The 15,770-nt window shown below is 53.7% G+C and overlaps 2 protein-coding genes across 2 annotated transcripts in view; one reads left to right on the top strand and one right to left on the bottom strand.

The window, feature by feature from the left end:
* Positions 1-6,654: 6,654 nt before the first annotated feature.
* On the bottom strand, positions 6,655-9,033 carry CWC25 (CWC25 spliceosome associated protein homolog). Its single transcript, XM_018574123.1, has 2 exons — positions 8,989-9,033; positions 6,655-7,800 (listed from the first exon to the last, which is right to left on the bottom strand). Exon 2 carries the CDS (start codon positions 7,777-7,779, stop codon positions 6,655-6,657), a length of 1,125 nt encoding a protein of 374 aa, XP_018429625.1. The 5' UTR covers positions 7,780-7,800; positions 8,989-9,033.
* Positions 9,034-10,027: 994 nt separating this feature from the next.
* The window catches only part of CLPB (ClpB homolog, mitochondrial AAA ATPase chaperonin), a 74,138-nt gene continuing 68,395 nt past the window's right edge, over positions 10,028-15,770 (top strand). Inside the window, exons 1-3 of the mRNA XM_018574124.1 lie at positions 10,028-10,508; positions 11,043-11,094; positions 12,885-12,971. Coding sequence (XP_018429626.1) covers positions 10,091-10,508; positions 11,043-11,094; positions 12,885-12,971 — 557 coding nt within the window. The 5' untranslated portion in view covers positions 10,028-10,090. The remainder of the gene's footprint in view (positions 10,509-11,042; positions 11,095-12,884; positions 12,972-15,770) is intronic.

The following is a 15,770-nucleotide window of genomic DNA, read 5'->3' as shown; positions in this document are numbered from 1 at the left end:
TGGGGATTATAATCCCCCCCCCCCCCGGGTGGAGTGACCCTTTAATAGAAGTTCTTCTGATGGGTTATTAGGAGCGCCAGACGCTGTGTACACAATGACACTTTCCACATGGCCAGTTTGTTTGCTGAAGGAGGGAACTTCGCCTCAGCAGCTGCCGCATCCGCCTCCGGACAGACCCCACCTGGCACTCCTGAGCCGCAGAGACCACCTGTCCACAGGCTCCGCCCCCTTCTGACTGCATGGACCCCGGAACCTGACTTTATTATAGCGACACCGGTAGAGGACAAAATGTTCACTGAGCTCACCAAGAGGAAGTGAAATATCACCGGGATTGGCTCAGTGTTCTCTGTACAGCACTCTGGTATATGTCAGAACTATGAATGTATTATAATAGTGTGTTACTGTGGGGGGGAGGGGACATTAGAGTGTAAGCTCCTCTGTACAGAGACTGATGTGACAGTGTGGGGGGGGGGACATTAGAGTGTAAGCTCCTCTGTACAGAGACTGGGTGAACGTCCTCTGTGCGGCACGGTGGTGTATGTCAGAGCTTTATATACACCAATCAGCCATAACATTCTGAGCACCCCCCTAATACTGAGTAGGTCCCCCATTCCTGACCCCTCCAGCCATGGACTCCGTAGACCTCTGAAGGTGAGCTGTGGTATCCGGCACCGAGCTGTCAGTAGCAGATCCTGTAAGTTGTGAGGTGATCGGCCTCCATGGATCGGACTTGTTCTTCCAGCACATCCCACAGATGATCGATTGGATTGAGATCTGGAGAATTCGGAGGCGGAGTCATCACCTCAGACTCCTTGTTGTTCCTAAAACCATTCTTCAACCATGTGTGCGGTGTGGCCGGGATCATTATCCTGCTACGGGGATACGGGGATACCGTGTCCATGAAGGGGGGGGCTTGGTCAGTGACAATGTTTAGATCGGTGGGACGTGTCAGAGTGACATCCACATGAATGGCCGGACCCGAGGTGTCCCAGCAGAACATTGCCTGCCGGCCATCCACATGATGTATATCAGACCCGGTCACCTTCTTCCATTGGGCCATGGTCCAGTTCTGATGCTCTCGTGACCATTGTAGGCGCTTTTGGCGGTGGACACGGGTCAGCAATCTGATCTCCAGTATCTCTTCTATTGGACCGGATTTCAAAGTCGATCCGTCCCTCCCCACGTCCACCAATGAGCCTTCCCTCCCCACGTACATCAATGAGCCTTCCCTCCCCACGTCCATCAATGAGCCTTCCCTCCCCACGTCCACCAATGAGCCTTCCCTTCCCACGTACATCAATGAGCCTTCCCTCCCCACGTCCATCAATGAGCCTTCCCTCCCCACGTCCACCAATGAGCCTTCCCTCCCCACGTCCATCAATGAGCCTTCCCTCCCCACGTCCATCAATGAGCCTTCCCTCCCCACGTCCATCAATGAGCCTTCCCTCCCCACGTCCATCAATGAGCCTTCCCTCCCCACGTCCATCAATGAGCCTTCCCTCCCCACGTCCATCAATGAGCCTTCCCTCCCCACGTCCATCAATGAGCCTTCCCTCCCCACGTCCATCAATGAGCCTTCCCTCCCCACGTCCATCAATGAGCCTTCCCTCCCCACGTCCATCAATGAGCCTTCCCTCCCCACGTCCATCAATGAGCCTTCCCTCCCCACGTCCATCAATGAGCCTTCCCTCCCCACGTCCATCAATGAGCCTTCCCTCCCCACGTCCATCAATGAGCCTTCCCTCCCCACGTCCATCAATGAGCCTTCCCTCCCCACGTCCATCAATGAGCCTTCCCTCCCCACGTCCATCAATGAGCCTTCCCTCCCCACGTCCATCAATGAGCCTTCCCTCCCCACGTCCATCAATGAGCCTTCCCTCCCCACGTCCATCAATGAGCCTTCCCTCCCCACGTCCATCAATGAGCCTTCCCTCAACCACGTCCATCAATGGGCCTTCCCTCAACCACGTCCATCAATGGGCCTTCCCTCCCCACGTCCATCAATGAGCCTTCCCTCCCATGCGGTTCTCCGACACTCATTCTATGGTCCCGGCTGCTGGAACTGCGGAGTGAGTTCTGAGTCGGCCGGCCGACCCGCCTCTCCTCAGGGCCACACCAGCTGCTGCCGGCCCGTTGGAAGTTCCTCTGAGAATGACTCTGTGAACATATAACACATGTACCTCCATCATTGCGTCGGACTTCCTCCAACTTACCAGTTGCCCACAAATCAGCACGGGAAACCCCCGGCCCTTTAAGAGCAACTCCATCCAACTGACAGGGGCCGATTTATAAATGTATCCAGCTTGCCTGTATTAATATCATGTCGGCCTCGGCTGGGTCAGGCTCCGCCCCATGACCCCCAGTATAGGCTCCGCCCCATGACCCCCAGTGTAGGCTCCGCCCCATGACCCCCAGCGTAGGCCGACACAATGTTAATACAGGAAAGGAAAATTACGGTAAGTATTGATAACAATTTTCCATAATACACTGGGCAAATATCATTCCAGCCACTAGAGGGAGCCGAGGAGCATAGGAATGTCCATCAAGTGGCGGGAATGCTGTGCGATCAGCTGATGTCCAGTATAAGGTTCGGTGGATTTATAACTACACCCTTATCTGTTCCTCACCCCCAACAGCGATCTACATTGCCCCCTACAGGGCAAGGAGGGGGCGCTAGGTGTTTTCGTTACGCACTGCGGTGTATTTTTGATGCGTCATGGTTTTTGGTTTGGCCAATGAGGACGGATTTCCGACCAGTGACCTCGTAGTTGTGGATCTACTTCCTGTCTGTAGAAGGTTCATTCATCCAGGTCACATGGTATATCTGTAAAAAAATATAAATCAAGGCAACTTTATTTTTCTTGAAGACGTTTCGCTGGTCATCCGGCTAGTTCTCTCAATTCAGAAAGCTGGTCAAACGACCAGCAAAACGTCTTCAAGAAAATGCAGCCAGTCCCGTTTTTACAGATAATTAATTGCTTGCCGTCTTGGATTTGTGATGGCTCCCGTCTCGATGGGGGGGGGGGGGGTGGGGACTCCCCGCGGAGTTTTTTTTTGTTTGGGTTTGGGGCGGCCCCCGGCCCGGGGGGGGGGGGGGGGGTCGGACTCCTCTAGCGGCCCCTCCGCGTGCCCGATCCCTCTGCGGCGTCTCTCTTGTGGCTTTAACTGGTCTGCGGAAGTTGCGGGCCGTATCCCGGGAACCTGGATTTCTGTGTCTCTGGTGCTGAAGGATCGGATCACCATGGTGACATTTACCCCTCCTATGGCGACCGCCGCCATCTTTCTTCGTAGGCGACATGAGTGAAGCAGATATTGGATGCGTGCAGAGGCGGCGGTTCCGGGTCACACACGATGGCCTCGGGGGAACGCGACGAAGAATCCGTCTCATCCACGCGGATGTCAATGAAAAATGGACCCTCTACGTTTTCTTTTTGTACCTGGGGCGGGAAACGCATCATAATGCACAATACACATCACCATTGGCCTCTGTGGGCCCTAGGACCCCTTCTATGGGCATTTTTGGGACATGCCTCATCTTCCAAAACCCAACGTAGCCCGCAGATATGAACGGGCCGATTGGCAGGGCTTAAAAATTCCGCTCGTCTGTGAGGAGAGGACGCCGGAGCCGGACGAGCAGCTTCCCAAAAATTAGACAGCCGGCCGGGAGCTTTACATTCAAGTGATCGGGTGACTCTAGAGACGCTCCATCGCTTGTATTACGGCTGTCACTCTTTAAGGCAATATACACTTTTTGCCCTGACCTAACCTAACCCACCTCTCCCCCCTCCATAGATGTATACTTACCTCGATCTGTGTTTGCTTACATCCAGTGCTGAATGTCTCCCCCTCCTGGCAGCACCTGCACATTACAGTTCCCAGATCCGCTGTGCCCGGGACCGTCATGGCTGCTTTGTGACCGGAGATCAGTATACGATCTCCGAATGCAGGAAGTGATGTATACTACATCACTTCCTGTATACTACATCACTTCCTGTATACTACATCACTTCCTGTATACTACATCACTTCCTGTATACTACATCACTTCCTGTATACTACATCACTTCCTGTATACTACATCACTTCCTGTATACTACATCACTTCCGCATTCTGCTGTCACTCTCCAGCTACAGAAGCCGGGGAGAAGCAGATCTCTGCTTCACCAGCTTCTCTGGGGGTCCCTAGGAGACATTAGGGGTCTTGGAGACCCCTGATGTCTCCATAAAGAGGACCTGTCATGTACATTGGATATCACATAGGGGGCTTGTTAGCCCTCCATGTAATAGCAATAAAGTTAAAGGAGAACTATGGGGTCAGGGCTTTTCCCCATAGTTCAAAAACTAGCGTCCTCCCGTCACCCGAGGCTCAGTATATAGGGAGCTGTAGCTTGCGGTATACTGAGATGCCGCAGCTGAAGCGGATTCTGACAATTGTGCCGGGATCCGCCCAGCTGTGTGAGTGATCGCGTGCCCGATCCCTCTGCGGCGTCTCTCTTGTGGCTTTAACTGGTCTGCGGAAGTTGCGGGCCGTATCCCGGGAACCTGGATTTCTGTGTCTCTGGTGCTGAAGGATCGGATCACCATGGTGACATTTACCCCTCCTATGGCGACCGCCGCCATCTTTCTTCGTAGGCGACATGAGTGAAGCAGATATTGGATGCGTGCAGAGGCGGCGGTTCCGGGTCACACACGATGGCCTCGGGGGAACGCGACGAAGAATCCGTCTCATCCACGCGGATGTCAATGAAAAATGGACCCTCTACGTTTTCTTTTTGTACCTGGGGCGGGAAACGCATCATAATGCACAATACACATCACCATTGGCCTCTGTGGGCCCTAGGACCCCTTCTATGGGCATTTTTGGGACATGCCTCATCTTCCAAAACCCAACGTAGCCCGCAGATATGAACGGGCCGATTGGCAGGGCTTAAAAATTCCGCTCGTCTGTGAGGAGAGGACGCCGGAGCCGGACGAGCAGCTTCCCAAAAATTAGACAGCCGGCCGGGAGCTTTACATTCAAGTGATCGGGTGACTCTAGAGACGCTCCATCGCTTGTATTACGGCTGTCACTCTTTAAGGCAATATACACTTTTTGCCCTGACCTAACCTAACCCACCTCTCCCCCCTCCATAGATGTATACTTACCTCGATCTGTGTTTGCTTACATCCAGTGCTGAATGTCTCCCCCTCCTGGCAGCACCTGCACATTACAGTTCCCAGATCCGCTGTGCCCGGGACCGTCATGGCTGCTTTGTGACCGGAGATCAGTATACGATCTCCGAATGCAGGAAGTGATGTATACTACATCACTTCCTGTATACTACATCACTTCCTGTATACTACATCACTTCCTGTATACTACATCACTTCCTGTATACTACATCACTTCCGCATTCTGCTGTCACTCTCCAGCTACAGAAGCCGGGGAGAAGCAGATCTCTGCTTCACCAGCTTCTCTGGGGGTCCCTAGGAGACATTAGGGGTCTTGGAGACCCCTGATGTCTCCATAAAGAGGACCTGTCATGTACATTGGATATCACATAGGGGGCTTGTTAGCCCTCCATGTAATAGCAATAAAGTTAAAGGAGAACTATGGGGTCAGGGCTTTTCCCCATAGTTCAAAAACTAGCGTCCTCCCGTCACCCGAGGCTCAGTATATAGGGAGCTGTAGCTTGCGGTATACTGAGATGCCGCAGCTGAAGCGGATTCTGACAATTGTGCCGGGATCCGCCCAGCTGTGTGAGTGACAGCTGGCTCCGCCTATCCAGAGGCAGAGCCAGCTGTACCCGCCCCCTCCCCCGTCCGTTCCGCCAGTCAGCGCTGGAGGATCGGAGCGGGGAGAAGGGAATCCAGCCCCTCCCCTGTCACAGCAGAGAGCCGTGACAGGATCGAGAGGTGAGCGAACGCCGGTATGTGTTCGCTCACTTCCCGATCTACTGGGCCGACCTGTGACCTCTCACTGTCACAGGTCGGCTAGAACTATGAGGTGAGTGAAAAGCCCCTCCCCCCTCATAGTTCTCCTTTTAAGTGTAAAAACAAAAAGTAATAAAAAAAATGAGAGCATTAAAAAAAAATTTCTTTTTTAAGTCCTCCGCCCCCCACATAAACACGCAAACATGCGTCGGTTGCGCCTACGTGCGAAAAACGATGATTGCGCCTGTTGTGCCGCACATGTTACAAATCGCAGGGAACGTCTGAGTGCAAGCAGAAATTTTAGGGCCACTAATTGCTGATCACACAAAACTGACGAGCGGTAAAAGCGTCGCCTTTGGCCAATTTTCAGTGTGGTCGTTTTTTAAAGGAGAACTATGAGGTCAGGGCTTTTCCCCCGTAGTTCTCCTTAGGGTAACGGGAGGACACAAACTAGCGTCCTCCCGTCACCCTAAGCTCAGTATACGCCGATCTACTGAGCCGATATAGTCCAGTCAGCTGACTGGTGAGACACCCTTAAAATGTTCCCAGCCCTGCTGATTGGGTTACGTTGTTTTTTGGGATGACATTCCCGTCGTTTTGAGTCACGAGCGGAAACGCGAAAGGTAAAAATGGGCCTTTTATTGGGATACATTGTATACAATATACAGAGCAATGGATACGATATCTCTATGGAAGAGATCTGTACAGAAGTCCATCGATGGGAACAAATCGGCCGGAATGTCATCGTTTCATGAAGTTCCTCTCCAGGGCCGAGGCCGTCCTCTGAATGCTGTGAATGTTCCTCTTGACTCGGTCCTCCACGGAGGAGGAGGCGGCGCTCTCCAGCTTCATCTTATGTAGGAACTTGACCTCCTTCCTTGACCGATCTTTCTGCTCCTCCCGCTCGTCCTCCTGCTTGTACTTCCTCACGCTGTTTTCTCTCTCCACCTCCCTCTGCTTGGCGTCCTGCATCATCTCTAACCTGCGCTGCTCCAGCTCCTCGGCGGACATCTTCTTGGTGTAGCCGGACGGCTTCTGCCTCTGATACTTCTCTTCTCTCTTTGGGGAAGGGCTCCTCCTGTACTTGCTTTCCGTCTTGGATTTGTGATGGCTTCGGTCTCGGTGGGGACTCTTCGAGCGGTCCCTCCGCGTGCCCGATCCCGACGCGTCGTCTCTCTTGTGGCTCTTACTGGTCTGCGGAAGCAGCAGGCCGTATCCCGGCACCTTCTGGCGTGCAGGAGAGTGCGGCCGGTGCTTGTGGGACCTGCTCCGCTCCTGGCCGCTCTCCTCGTCGCTGCCGCTGGAGCTCCTCTCCTTCCGGTGCTTCTTCTTCTTCTTTTTGCTCTTCTTGTCCAAGCTGCTCTGCAGAAGTTCTTTAATCTTCTTCATCTTGACGGGATTGCTGAGGACTTCCCTCTTCTTCTCGTCTTCCCGCTTCCGGATCATGAAGAGCGGATCTTCGCGGATCTTGTTGGACATGTCCAAGGCGGAAGTGGCTCCGGACACGCTGAAGATGGACCCGGGGAGGAGGCCGGTCTCGGTCGAGGGCCCCGATTCCGGTTCCTGCATTTTGTCCAGGATGAACTTATCCACCGGGCGCCCTAGCAGGTACTCCTCCCTGTTCACCATCCCGCCCGGTCCCTGGTACATCCAGTCCAGCTTCTCTTCTTTTTTCTTCACGGCCCCCGTGTCCTCCGCGAACCTCTGCATCTCCTCCCGGGCCCGCTCATCACGCAGCTCCCGCTGCAGCTCCTCGATCTTCTTCTGTTCCGCCTCGTGCCTCTGCTCGGCCTTCCACACCTTCTCCACATTGCGGAGGGTCTGCGGGTGCCAGCTTTTCTTCAAGTTCAAATCGCCCCCCCCCATTGGCTTATGAGACGGCCCGAACTTTCAAGGCTCTGGATCGATAAGACTTGCTCCGGAAAGCTCTGTGATGTCATCAAACGCCGACGGAACTGGGAGGAGAAAAGGAAAAATCACCTTATTGCGAGTCAGATGTTGAAGGACAAAGTGCACTCATCCTTTTTACCCCAACCTCCCTCTTCACAGAGGGAAACTCACCCTAATCCCACGGCATGTTCGCTAACATCAAGCGGTGGAACTCTCACGGTCCTGGCCACTCCTGAGTCTTAGACACCCATAGACCTCTATTGGGCCGCCCTGAGGCTGAAGACGCAGAAAGACAGGGAAGTCTATGGAACTGTAATGTGCAGGTGCTGCCAGGAGGGGGAGACATTCAGCACTGGATGTAAGCAAACACAGATCGAGGTAAGTATACATCTATGGAGGGGGGAGAGGTGGGTTAGGTCACAGCAAAAAGGATAAGTGTATATTGCCTTAAAGAGCACCTGTCCTGTAAACAAGATATACCCAATACCCATGACAAGTAAGCTGCCGTAATTTATAGCTTACAATCAATCTGCGGGTATACTGAGAATGGGGCACGAACCACCTAGGTGCATTGCTGATCGTTGCTATGTGACCGGGGGCTGCTGACAGCGCTGGGGGTGCACCAGTGAGTGACGCCCCTCCTACTGCAAGGCTTCAATGCTCGCTGTTGCCTAGGTTACCAGTTTCAGGCTTTGGCGCTCCATCTGTTGCTCGCACTCCGGCGACATCCTGCATTGTGAATGGGGACGTCAAGGGTCCCGTCCACAACCCGGAGGGGAGATTCCGCAGCGTGTTGTGACGCTTTTCACCTCATCGCAATGTGTCGAGGTGAATAGAAATGAAAGAAATGACACCTTGTGACGTTTCAATAAAGCTTGGGGGGGGGGGGGGGAAGAGGTAAACAAAGCGATGCACCGTAATAAGCGGATTGCTTCACCTCACCGGCGGCTACCCGGTACTGGACACTGACACTATGATTGGCCCCCTCAGTGACAAGATTTTATAAATAACGGAAATCTTTATATATAGATCTCCATGTAAAGTAAATGAGCACACAGAGGGGGAATTGAGGTCTACGGCCTAGTCAGGCCTCTCCCCCTGCTCACTAATATCCGGTACCGAGGACTCCCATCCCCCACTGTGTACAGTATAAAGTGTCACCGGGATCACGTAATAAAAGCTCACCGTCTGTTCCGCTCTCCGAATCCGCTCAGCTCTCTTCTTCTTCCAGGTCCCAGAAGAAACCACAACGAGGCCTGAAAAACTCCAGAACGAGGCTTGGATGATCCGAGAACGAGGCTTCTAGTCATGTGACGCAAATACTCTTCCTCTATAGGCTGATGGGCACACCGAAGGCTTCTGGGAGATGTAGTTTATTTGACAATGCGCTCAAAGCAATCTTCTTCCTAGTCTTAGGGGAAATCAGAACGAGGCTTTCAGTCATGTGACGTAAATACTGCTCACTATAGGCCGATGAAGACGCGGAGCGGCGCTGGGAGATGTATTTCCTGGACTTGTACCGGCCTCCTCCCTGGTCCTAGAGACCTATCAGTCATGTGATACAAATCGCGTTCTCTATAGGCGGATTGGATAGCAGAGGAATGCTGGGAGATGTAGTTTACCGGGCTTCCTGTTAGACTTTTCCTGGGCCTGGAAGAAACCAGAACGAGGCTTGAAAAGCGCAACTTCGTTGGTTTCCTTCTAGGACAAGGAAGAGAAAGAAAACTTGAGAGGACACCCAGTAAACTACATCTCCCAGCATTCCTCTGTGTCCTCCTCAACCTATAGAGAGAGATTGGTGTCACGTGACATACATAGAACGTGAGGGACAGGAAATCTTAATGATTTTAACAAATCGTCCGTAAATTGAGGTGTATGTGGAGGTTCACCACAGCTTCAGTATACAATCAATCAGTGAGCGATGCCATTAATACTTCATGAACACCTTCAATGATACGGTGGTCACGTGACTTACTGCGATCTTAGTCCTACAGTCTATATTATATAACTGAAGGCTGAGGTCATTCCGCCGGTGCTTCTGCTTAATGAATTAATAATTCAAGTAATACAATTAATATTAATAAATCAATAATTACTCTGATGTAATGATGTGCATTAGTGATCCACGCCCCCCGCACTCAGCTTCTCGTCCAGTCCTGGAAAGGCGTCTGGTCATGTGACCGTACAAGCTTTGGTGACGTCAGACGCAGCGCCGTGAGAGTGACAGGGGGCTGCCATCTTGGTGTTTTCCGCTGTGACAGCTACCGGTACCGTGTCGGTTTCTCTCATGTGGAGTTCCCGAGTGTCCGGGCTCGGTATATCCCGGCTCCTCGCCTCCCGCCTGGGCCTGTCGCCTGGTGTGGGCAGAGCGGGGGCTCCGGGACGGAGGATAGCGGCCACCAGCCATGTAGCGCAGGGGGCTCAGATAGACAGCAGGGGGCGCTCTGGGTACATCGGTCTATCGGATCCGCGCGCAAGCGGTAGGCTGCAGTTCCAGCGGACGGACAGCAGAGGACGCGCTGGGCTTATCAGTCCATCATCCGTACACACAGAGGACAGCCGGCTGCTCCTGCGGCTCGCCACTGGGGGGCGCCAGAGGGACAATGGACAGAATAACGTGAACCCCAACTCAAAGCCGGCAGTCCCCCTGTTTATTGCTGCCGGCCTGCTGGCTTATTGCTACAGCAAAGGAGACCAACAGAAGGGTAATCATATTAAATATCTTTTTCATTTCTATATTAAACCAAAGACTTTAATGCACGCTATGACGTTTATAAATAAAAAATGACGCTACGCAGCGTCCTCGCTGACATCATCACCTGTGTGCACTGCGCCATTCATCACATGTGAACCCCATCTGTTTTCATTTGTGGATGGAGTGTGGGTTGGAATCCCCGTGGGGTTTATTATCTGTGTCCCCAGCGGGCAGATTTCAATTTACTTCCTGTGTGGTCACCGGAACAGGAAGTGAAGTTGAATCTCCCCAGTGAGGTCACGAGTGCCAGTGAAATGCTGACAGAGGAGTGTCACAGCTATACTAAGAGATTGCAGATTAATACAGGAAGACTGAACATGGCCGTATTCATCCCCCCCCCCCTGCAGACTTCCAGAAAATAAAGCTGTGATCTAATTACAGGAGCAGGGGGATGAAGGATCTGGGACATCCCTTCTACACACTGAGTACCGCTGCCATGGTTGCAAGATGGAGACATTTCATAGATGTATTTCTGTCCCCACAGGTGAGCAGCTGCTGGAGGCGGTGCGGACCGGAAACTTCCAGGAAGTGGACAGGTGAGTGATGATCATCCCTATGTACATAGATACCCCCCCTCCCCCTCCTATATCTGGTTGTAGGAATGTACAGACCCAGCGCTGATGTGCGCTGATATGGAGGATGAGGATGACTCGTGTCATTGAACTGGACGATGCCAGGCTCTGTGCGGCCCTTTAGTATAGAGAACCTGATCTCCATGTGTTGGGGCAGCGAGGGTATGGGTGGGGGCGAAGAGGGGGCAGCGAGGGTATGGATGGGGGCAGATGGGGAGGGGCAGGGAGGGTGTAGTTGGAGCAGCGAGGGTATGGATGGGGGCAGATGGGGAGGGGCAGGGAGGGTGTAGTTGGAGCAGCGAGGGTATGGATGGGGGCAGATGGGGAGGGGCAGGGAGGGTGTAGTTGGAGCAGCGAGGGTATGGATGGGGGCAGATGGGGAGGGGCAGGGAGGGTGTAGTTGGAGCAGCGAGGGTATGGATGGGGGCAGATGGGGAGGGGCAGGGAGGGTGTAGTTGGAGCAGCGAGGGTATGGATGGGGGCAGATGGGGAGGGGCAGGGAGGGTGTAGTTGGAGCAGCGAGGGTATGGATGGGGGCAGATGGGGAGGGGCAGGGAGGGTGTAGTTGGAGCAGCGAGGGTATGGATGGGGGCAGATGGGGAGGGGCAGGGAGGGTGTAGTTGGAGCAGCGAGGGTATGGATGGGGGCAGATGGGGAGGGGCAGGGAGGGTGTAGTTGGAGCAGCGAGGGTATGGATGGGGGCAGATGGGGAGGGGCAGGGAGGGTGTAGTTGGAGCAGCGAGGGTATGGATGGGGGCAGATGGGGAGGGGCAGGGAGGGTGTAGTTGGAGCAGCGAGGGTATGGATGGGGGCAGATGGGGAGGGGCAGGGAGGGTGTAGTTGGAGCAGCGAGGGTATGGATGGGGGCAGATGGGGAGGGGCAGGGAGGGTGTAGTTGGAGCAGCGAGGGTATGGATGGGGGCAGATGGGGAGGGGCAGGGAGGGTGTAGTTGGAGCAGCGAGGGTATGGATGGGGGCAGATGGGGAGGGGCAGGGAGGGTGTAGTTGGAGCAGCGAGGGTATGGATGGGGGCAGATGGGGAGGGGCAGGGAGGGTGTAGTTGGAGCAGCGAGGGTATGGATGGGGGCAGATGGGGAGGGGCAGGGAGGGTGTAGTTGGAGCAGCGAGGGTATGGATGGGGGCAGATGGGGAGGGGCAGGGAGGGTGTAGTTGGAGCAGCGAGGGTATGGATGGGGGCAGATGGGGAGGGGCAGGGAGGGTGTAGTTGGAGCAGCGAGGGTATGGATGGGGGCAGATGGGGAGGGGCAGGGAGGGTGTAGTTGGAGCAGCGAGGGTATGGATGGGGGCAGATGGGGAGGGGCAGGGAGGGTGTAGTTGGAGCAGCGAGGGTATGGATGGGGGCAGGGAGGTTGTAGTGGGGATAGGGTTGCCACCTGTCCAGAATTCACCCGGACAGTCCGGGTTTTGAATGCTGTGTTCGATTTTCATGGGGGCAGTAACCCGGACACATGATGTCAGGCAGACAGGGGCAACCAAAATGAAGATGGGGGCTGCTGGCCCCACACTAAAAATAGTCTCAACTGTGATATTTACATATGAATAAGCCGCGAATCATTCTCCCAAGAAAAAATTTCAGCGCGTCGCTAGAGTGTTCGGGTTTCACTTGAAGAAAAGGTGGCAACCCTAAGTGGGGACCATGCGGGTGCAGGCGGGGTGGCAGGGAGGGTGCAGATGGGGGGGGCAGTAAGTGTGTTTCTATCTGATGGCCTCTAACCGGGAGCTTCACGTTTCAGGTTACTGGGGGAGAAGGTGGACCCCAACACGCGGCACAAGCTGGGCTGGACCCCCCTCATGGTGGCAGCGATGGCGAGGAATCAGAGGTACGGTGAATGGTCTCCTATGTCTGTGTCAGCTGTTGGGGGTTCCATGAGGTGCCGGCAGGAATTTGTGTCACCGCGTTCTAGGAAGTGGGTCTCGCAGGATGAAGTTTTCCTGCCAGCAGAGCCTCGTATACGTACCGATGATGTGCTGTTCATGTCATGCCAGCAGGTGGCGCTCTCCTCTCCATTGCACGTTGACCGGACTCTCTCTAGCCGCTCTGCTGTAAAATGTCTGTTTTTATAATGTACTCGCTCAGGTTAACTTGTCCTATCAGTGACTCCTCCCCCTTTCCCTCCACCTCTGCGGACACTTCCACCCCAACACTCATTTAGATGTATACGGGTTCAGTCTCTAATGATCAGAACTCCCCACAATGGTTAGCCATTGACCATGTGATCCTCGCCCCGGGCCTTAGGTCATGTGATGGAGCAGCAGCATTTTTCATCAAGAAAGGAGAATCGTGTTACTCAAAATAGAAGACCCAGTTCCATCTCCAGAACATCGGTGATCCAGTGGGGGAGGGATGCAGAGGTGGTGGGTGGGGTAGGGGTGGGGGGAGAGTGCATCATGGGAAATGAGGGCTTATAATGCAGAAGATCTGTGAGGGATCTCTTGGTGTGACCTGTAGGGTACTATGGAGTCTGAGGATCATCTCGGAGGTCTGGGTTTGGCCAGCAAGAGCTTGGGTTCCTCTGAGGGAAGGGCAGTGAATGAGGATCGTACAGAAGCTATGGAGCTCACCAGAGGTAGCTTAGGTTCTTCTGAGGGGTGGAGTCTGAGGAACATCTAGATCAGGGGCGGCCACAATTTTTTCGTCTGGAGATCTACTTTTCAATGAGATCTACCAACGAAAAAGCACCTGCGTTCTGGGGGCGGGAGGGGGTGTGTCGATGCATTGAAGTCAATGGCACCGCAGCCAGGCCCCTCGCCCACTGCAAGCACTATTTTTGCAGATCGCACTGGACCGGAATGCTAATGTGCCTGCGTTCCGGGTGCGGGCGATCGCACTGTGGGCAAAGGGCCTGGCTGCGGTGTCATTGACTTCAATACAAATCCACGCCCCTGAACGCAGGGAGTTGGCCGGCTTGCATTCCAGTGCGTTCTAGAGGCCCCTCTCTCCTCATCGCTCGGCCTTACTTCTGTGACAGCGGCTCCCTCCCCCGCCGCCGTCGGCTGCAGCGGTTCCTTCACTTCTCCTTGGATCCCCGCTGCATATAGATGAGGGAGAGCAGCGGGGATACAGAGGAGAAGCCCCACGGCGGGAGGAGAGGACATCGCGATCTACCAGTGATTGCTATACGATTAACTGGTAGATCGCGATCGACCTAATGGGCAACCCTGGTCTAGAAGGTATGGATTTCACATAAACTTTGGTTCCTCTGAGGGGTGAGGTCTGAGAGTCGTCTAGAAGTTATTGGTTTCACACCAGCTTTGGTTCTTCTGAGGGGTGGAGTCTGAGGAACATCTAGGAGGTATGGATTTCACACAAGCTTTGGTTCCTCTGAGGGGTGGAGTCTGAGGAACATCTAGAAGGTATGGATTTCACACAAGCTTTGGTTCCTCTGAGGGGTGAGGTCTCAGAGTCGTCTAAAGCAGCGGTTCTCAACCTATGCAACCTCAGGACCCACATTTGCCCATGGTCATTAAGTCGCGACCTAAGTCACACTGCAGTGGAACGCACAACAGTGTGGGTTGCTATGCTGTGATGGAGCTCCATCCATATGTGTATTGCTGGTACAGCTCCCTTGCGTGTCCTGTAGAGGTGCCAGGAGCCAGAATGTGACATCAATCCGGTCCAGGCACCTCTACAGGACATGCGAGGAAGCTGTAAGCAATGCATGTATGGATGGAGCTCCCTCGCTGCCATACCCCCAGCCCACCTCAAGTCAACACTATTTTGAATAGCTGCTCGGTGTTAGAGTGAACAGCGCTGCGCTAGGGGGAGGCTGGGGAGCCTCTCACCTAGAAAAGTAGAAGCCATGCGGCGACCCACTGAACATGGGGTCGTGACCCACTTTTGGGTCACGACCCACCAGTTGAGAACCAAGGGTCTAGAAGGTATGGATTTCACATAAGCTTTGGTTCTTCTGAGGGGTGGAGTCTGAGGAACATCTAGGAGGTATGGATTTCACACAAGCTTTGGTTCCTCTGAGGGGTGGAGTCTGAGGAACATCTAGAAGGTATGGATTTCACACAAGCTTTGGTTCTTCTGAGGGGTTGAGTCTGAGGAACATCTAGAAGGTATGGTTTTCACCAAGTATGGTTTTGGTTCCTCTGAGGTAGGGGTAGGTGGGCTAGTCTCAGGAACGTCTTGTCTTGACCACTCTCTGTTTGCCTGAGGAAGGGGCCGCATGGTCCCGAAACGTTGCTAGAGGTGTTTTCACTTGGGTCAATAAACGTATTGACTTGAATACTTGGAGTGCCGGTGACTTTATTATTTTGTATGTTTTTGACGGAGGCATCCATTGTTGCTGCTGCACCCGCCCTGCTGCATCGGCATTTTCCGGTCAGGAGTGCGATGGGATACTTGGACTTTTGTCTTGACCAGGTTTCCTCCAAAGGAGGATTTTACCTTCTGATGACCCCAATTCAGAGCCCTCATAATTGCCCCGATGGCAACTACTGATGTGCAAGCAGATAACTGAAGCTTTATAGAGTTTTCGGCCTTCTGCGGACACCGCTCTGCCTGAAGGTTTAAGGTTTGGAGGATGTAAGGGGTTTTTTTGGACAATAATTGTCGGTGTCACAAGGAAGTGAAGCTGAGGACAAAGAAAACGGCATTGAGGTCGAATGGTACA

This window comes from Nanorana parkeri, unplaced genomic scaffold, assembly GCF_000935625.1.
Source record: "Nanorana parkeri isolate BGI_ZX_2015 unplaced genomic scaffold, ASM93562v1 scaffold2751, whole genome shotgun sequence".
In the NCBI taxonomy this organism is placed as follows: domain Eukaryota; kingdom Metazoa; phylum Chordata; class Amphibia; order Anura; family Dicroglossidae; genus Nanorana; species Nanorana parkeri.
The sequence above is the reverse complement of the archived record's forward strand: the minus strand, read 5'-3'. Positions and strand labels throughout refer to the sequence as shown.

Bases quoted from the DNA above. Each gene is read 5' to 3' on its own strand.
- CWC25 (XM_018574123.1), bottom strand. From the start codon at position 7,779: ATGGGGGGGGGCGATTTGAACTTGAAGAAAAGCTGGCACCCGCAGACC.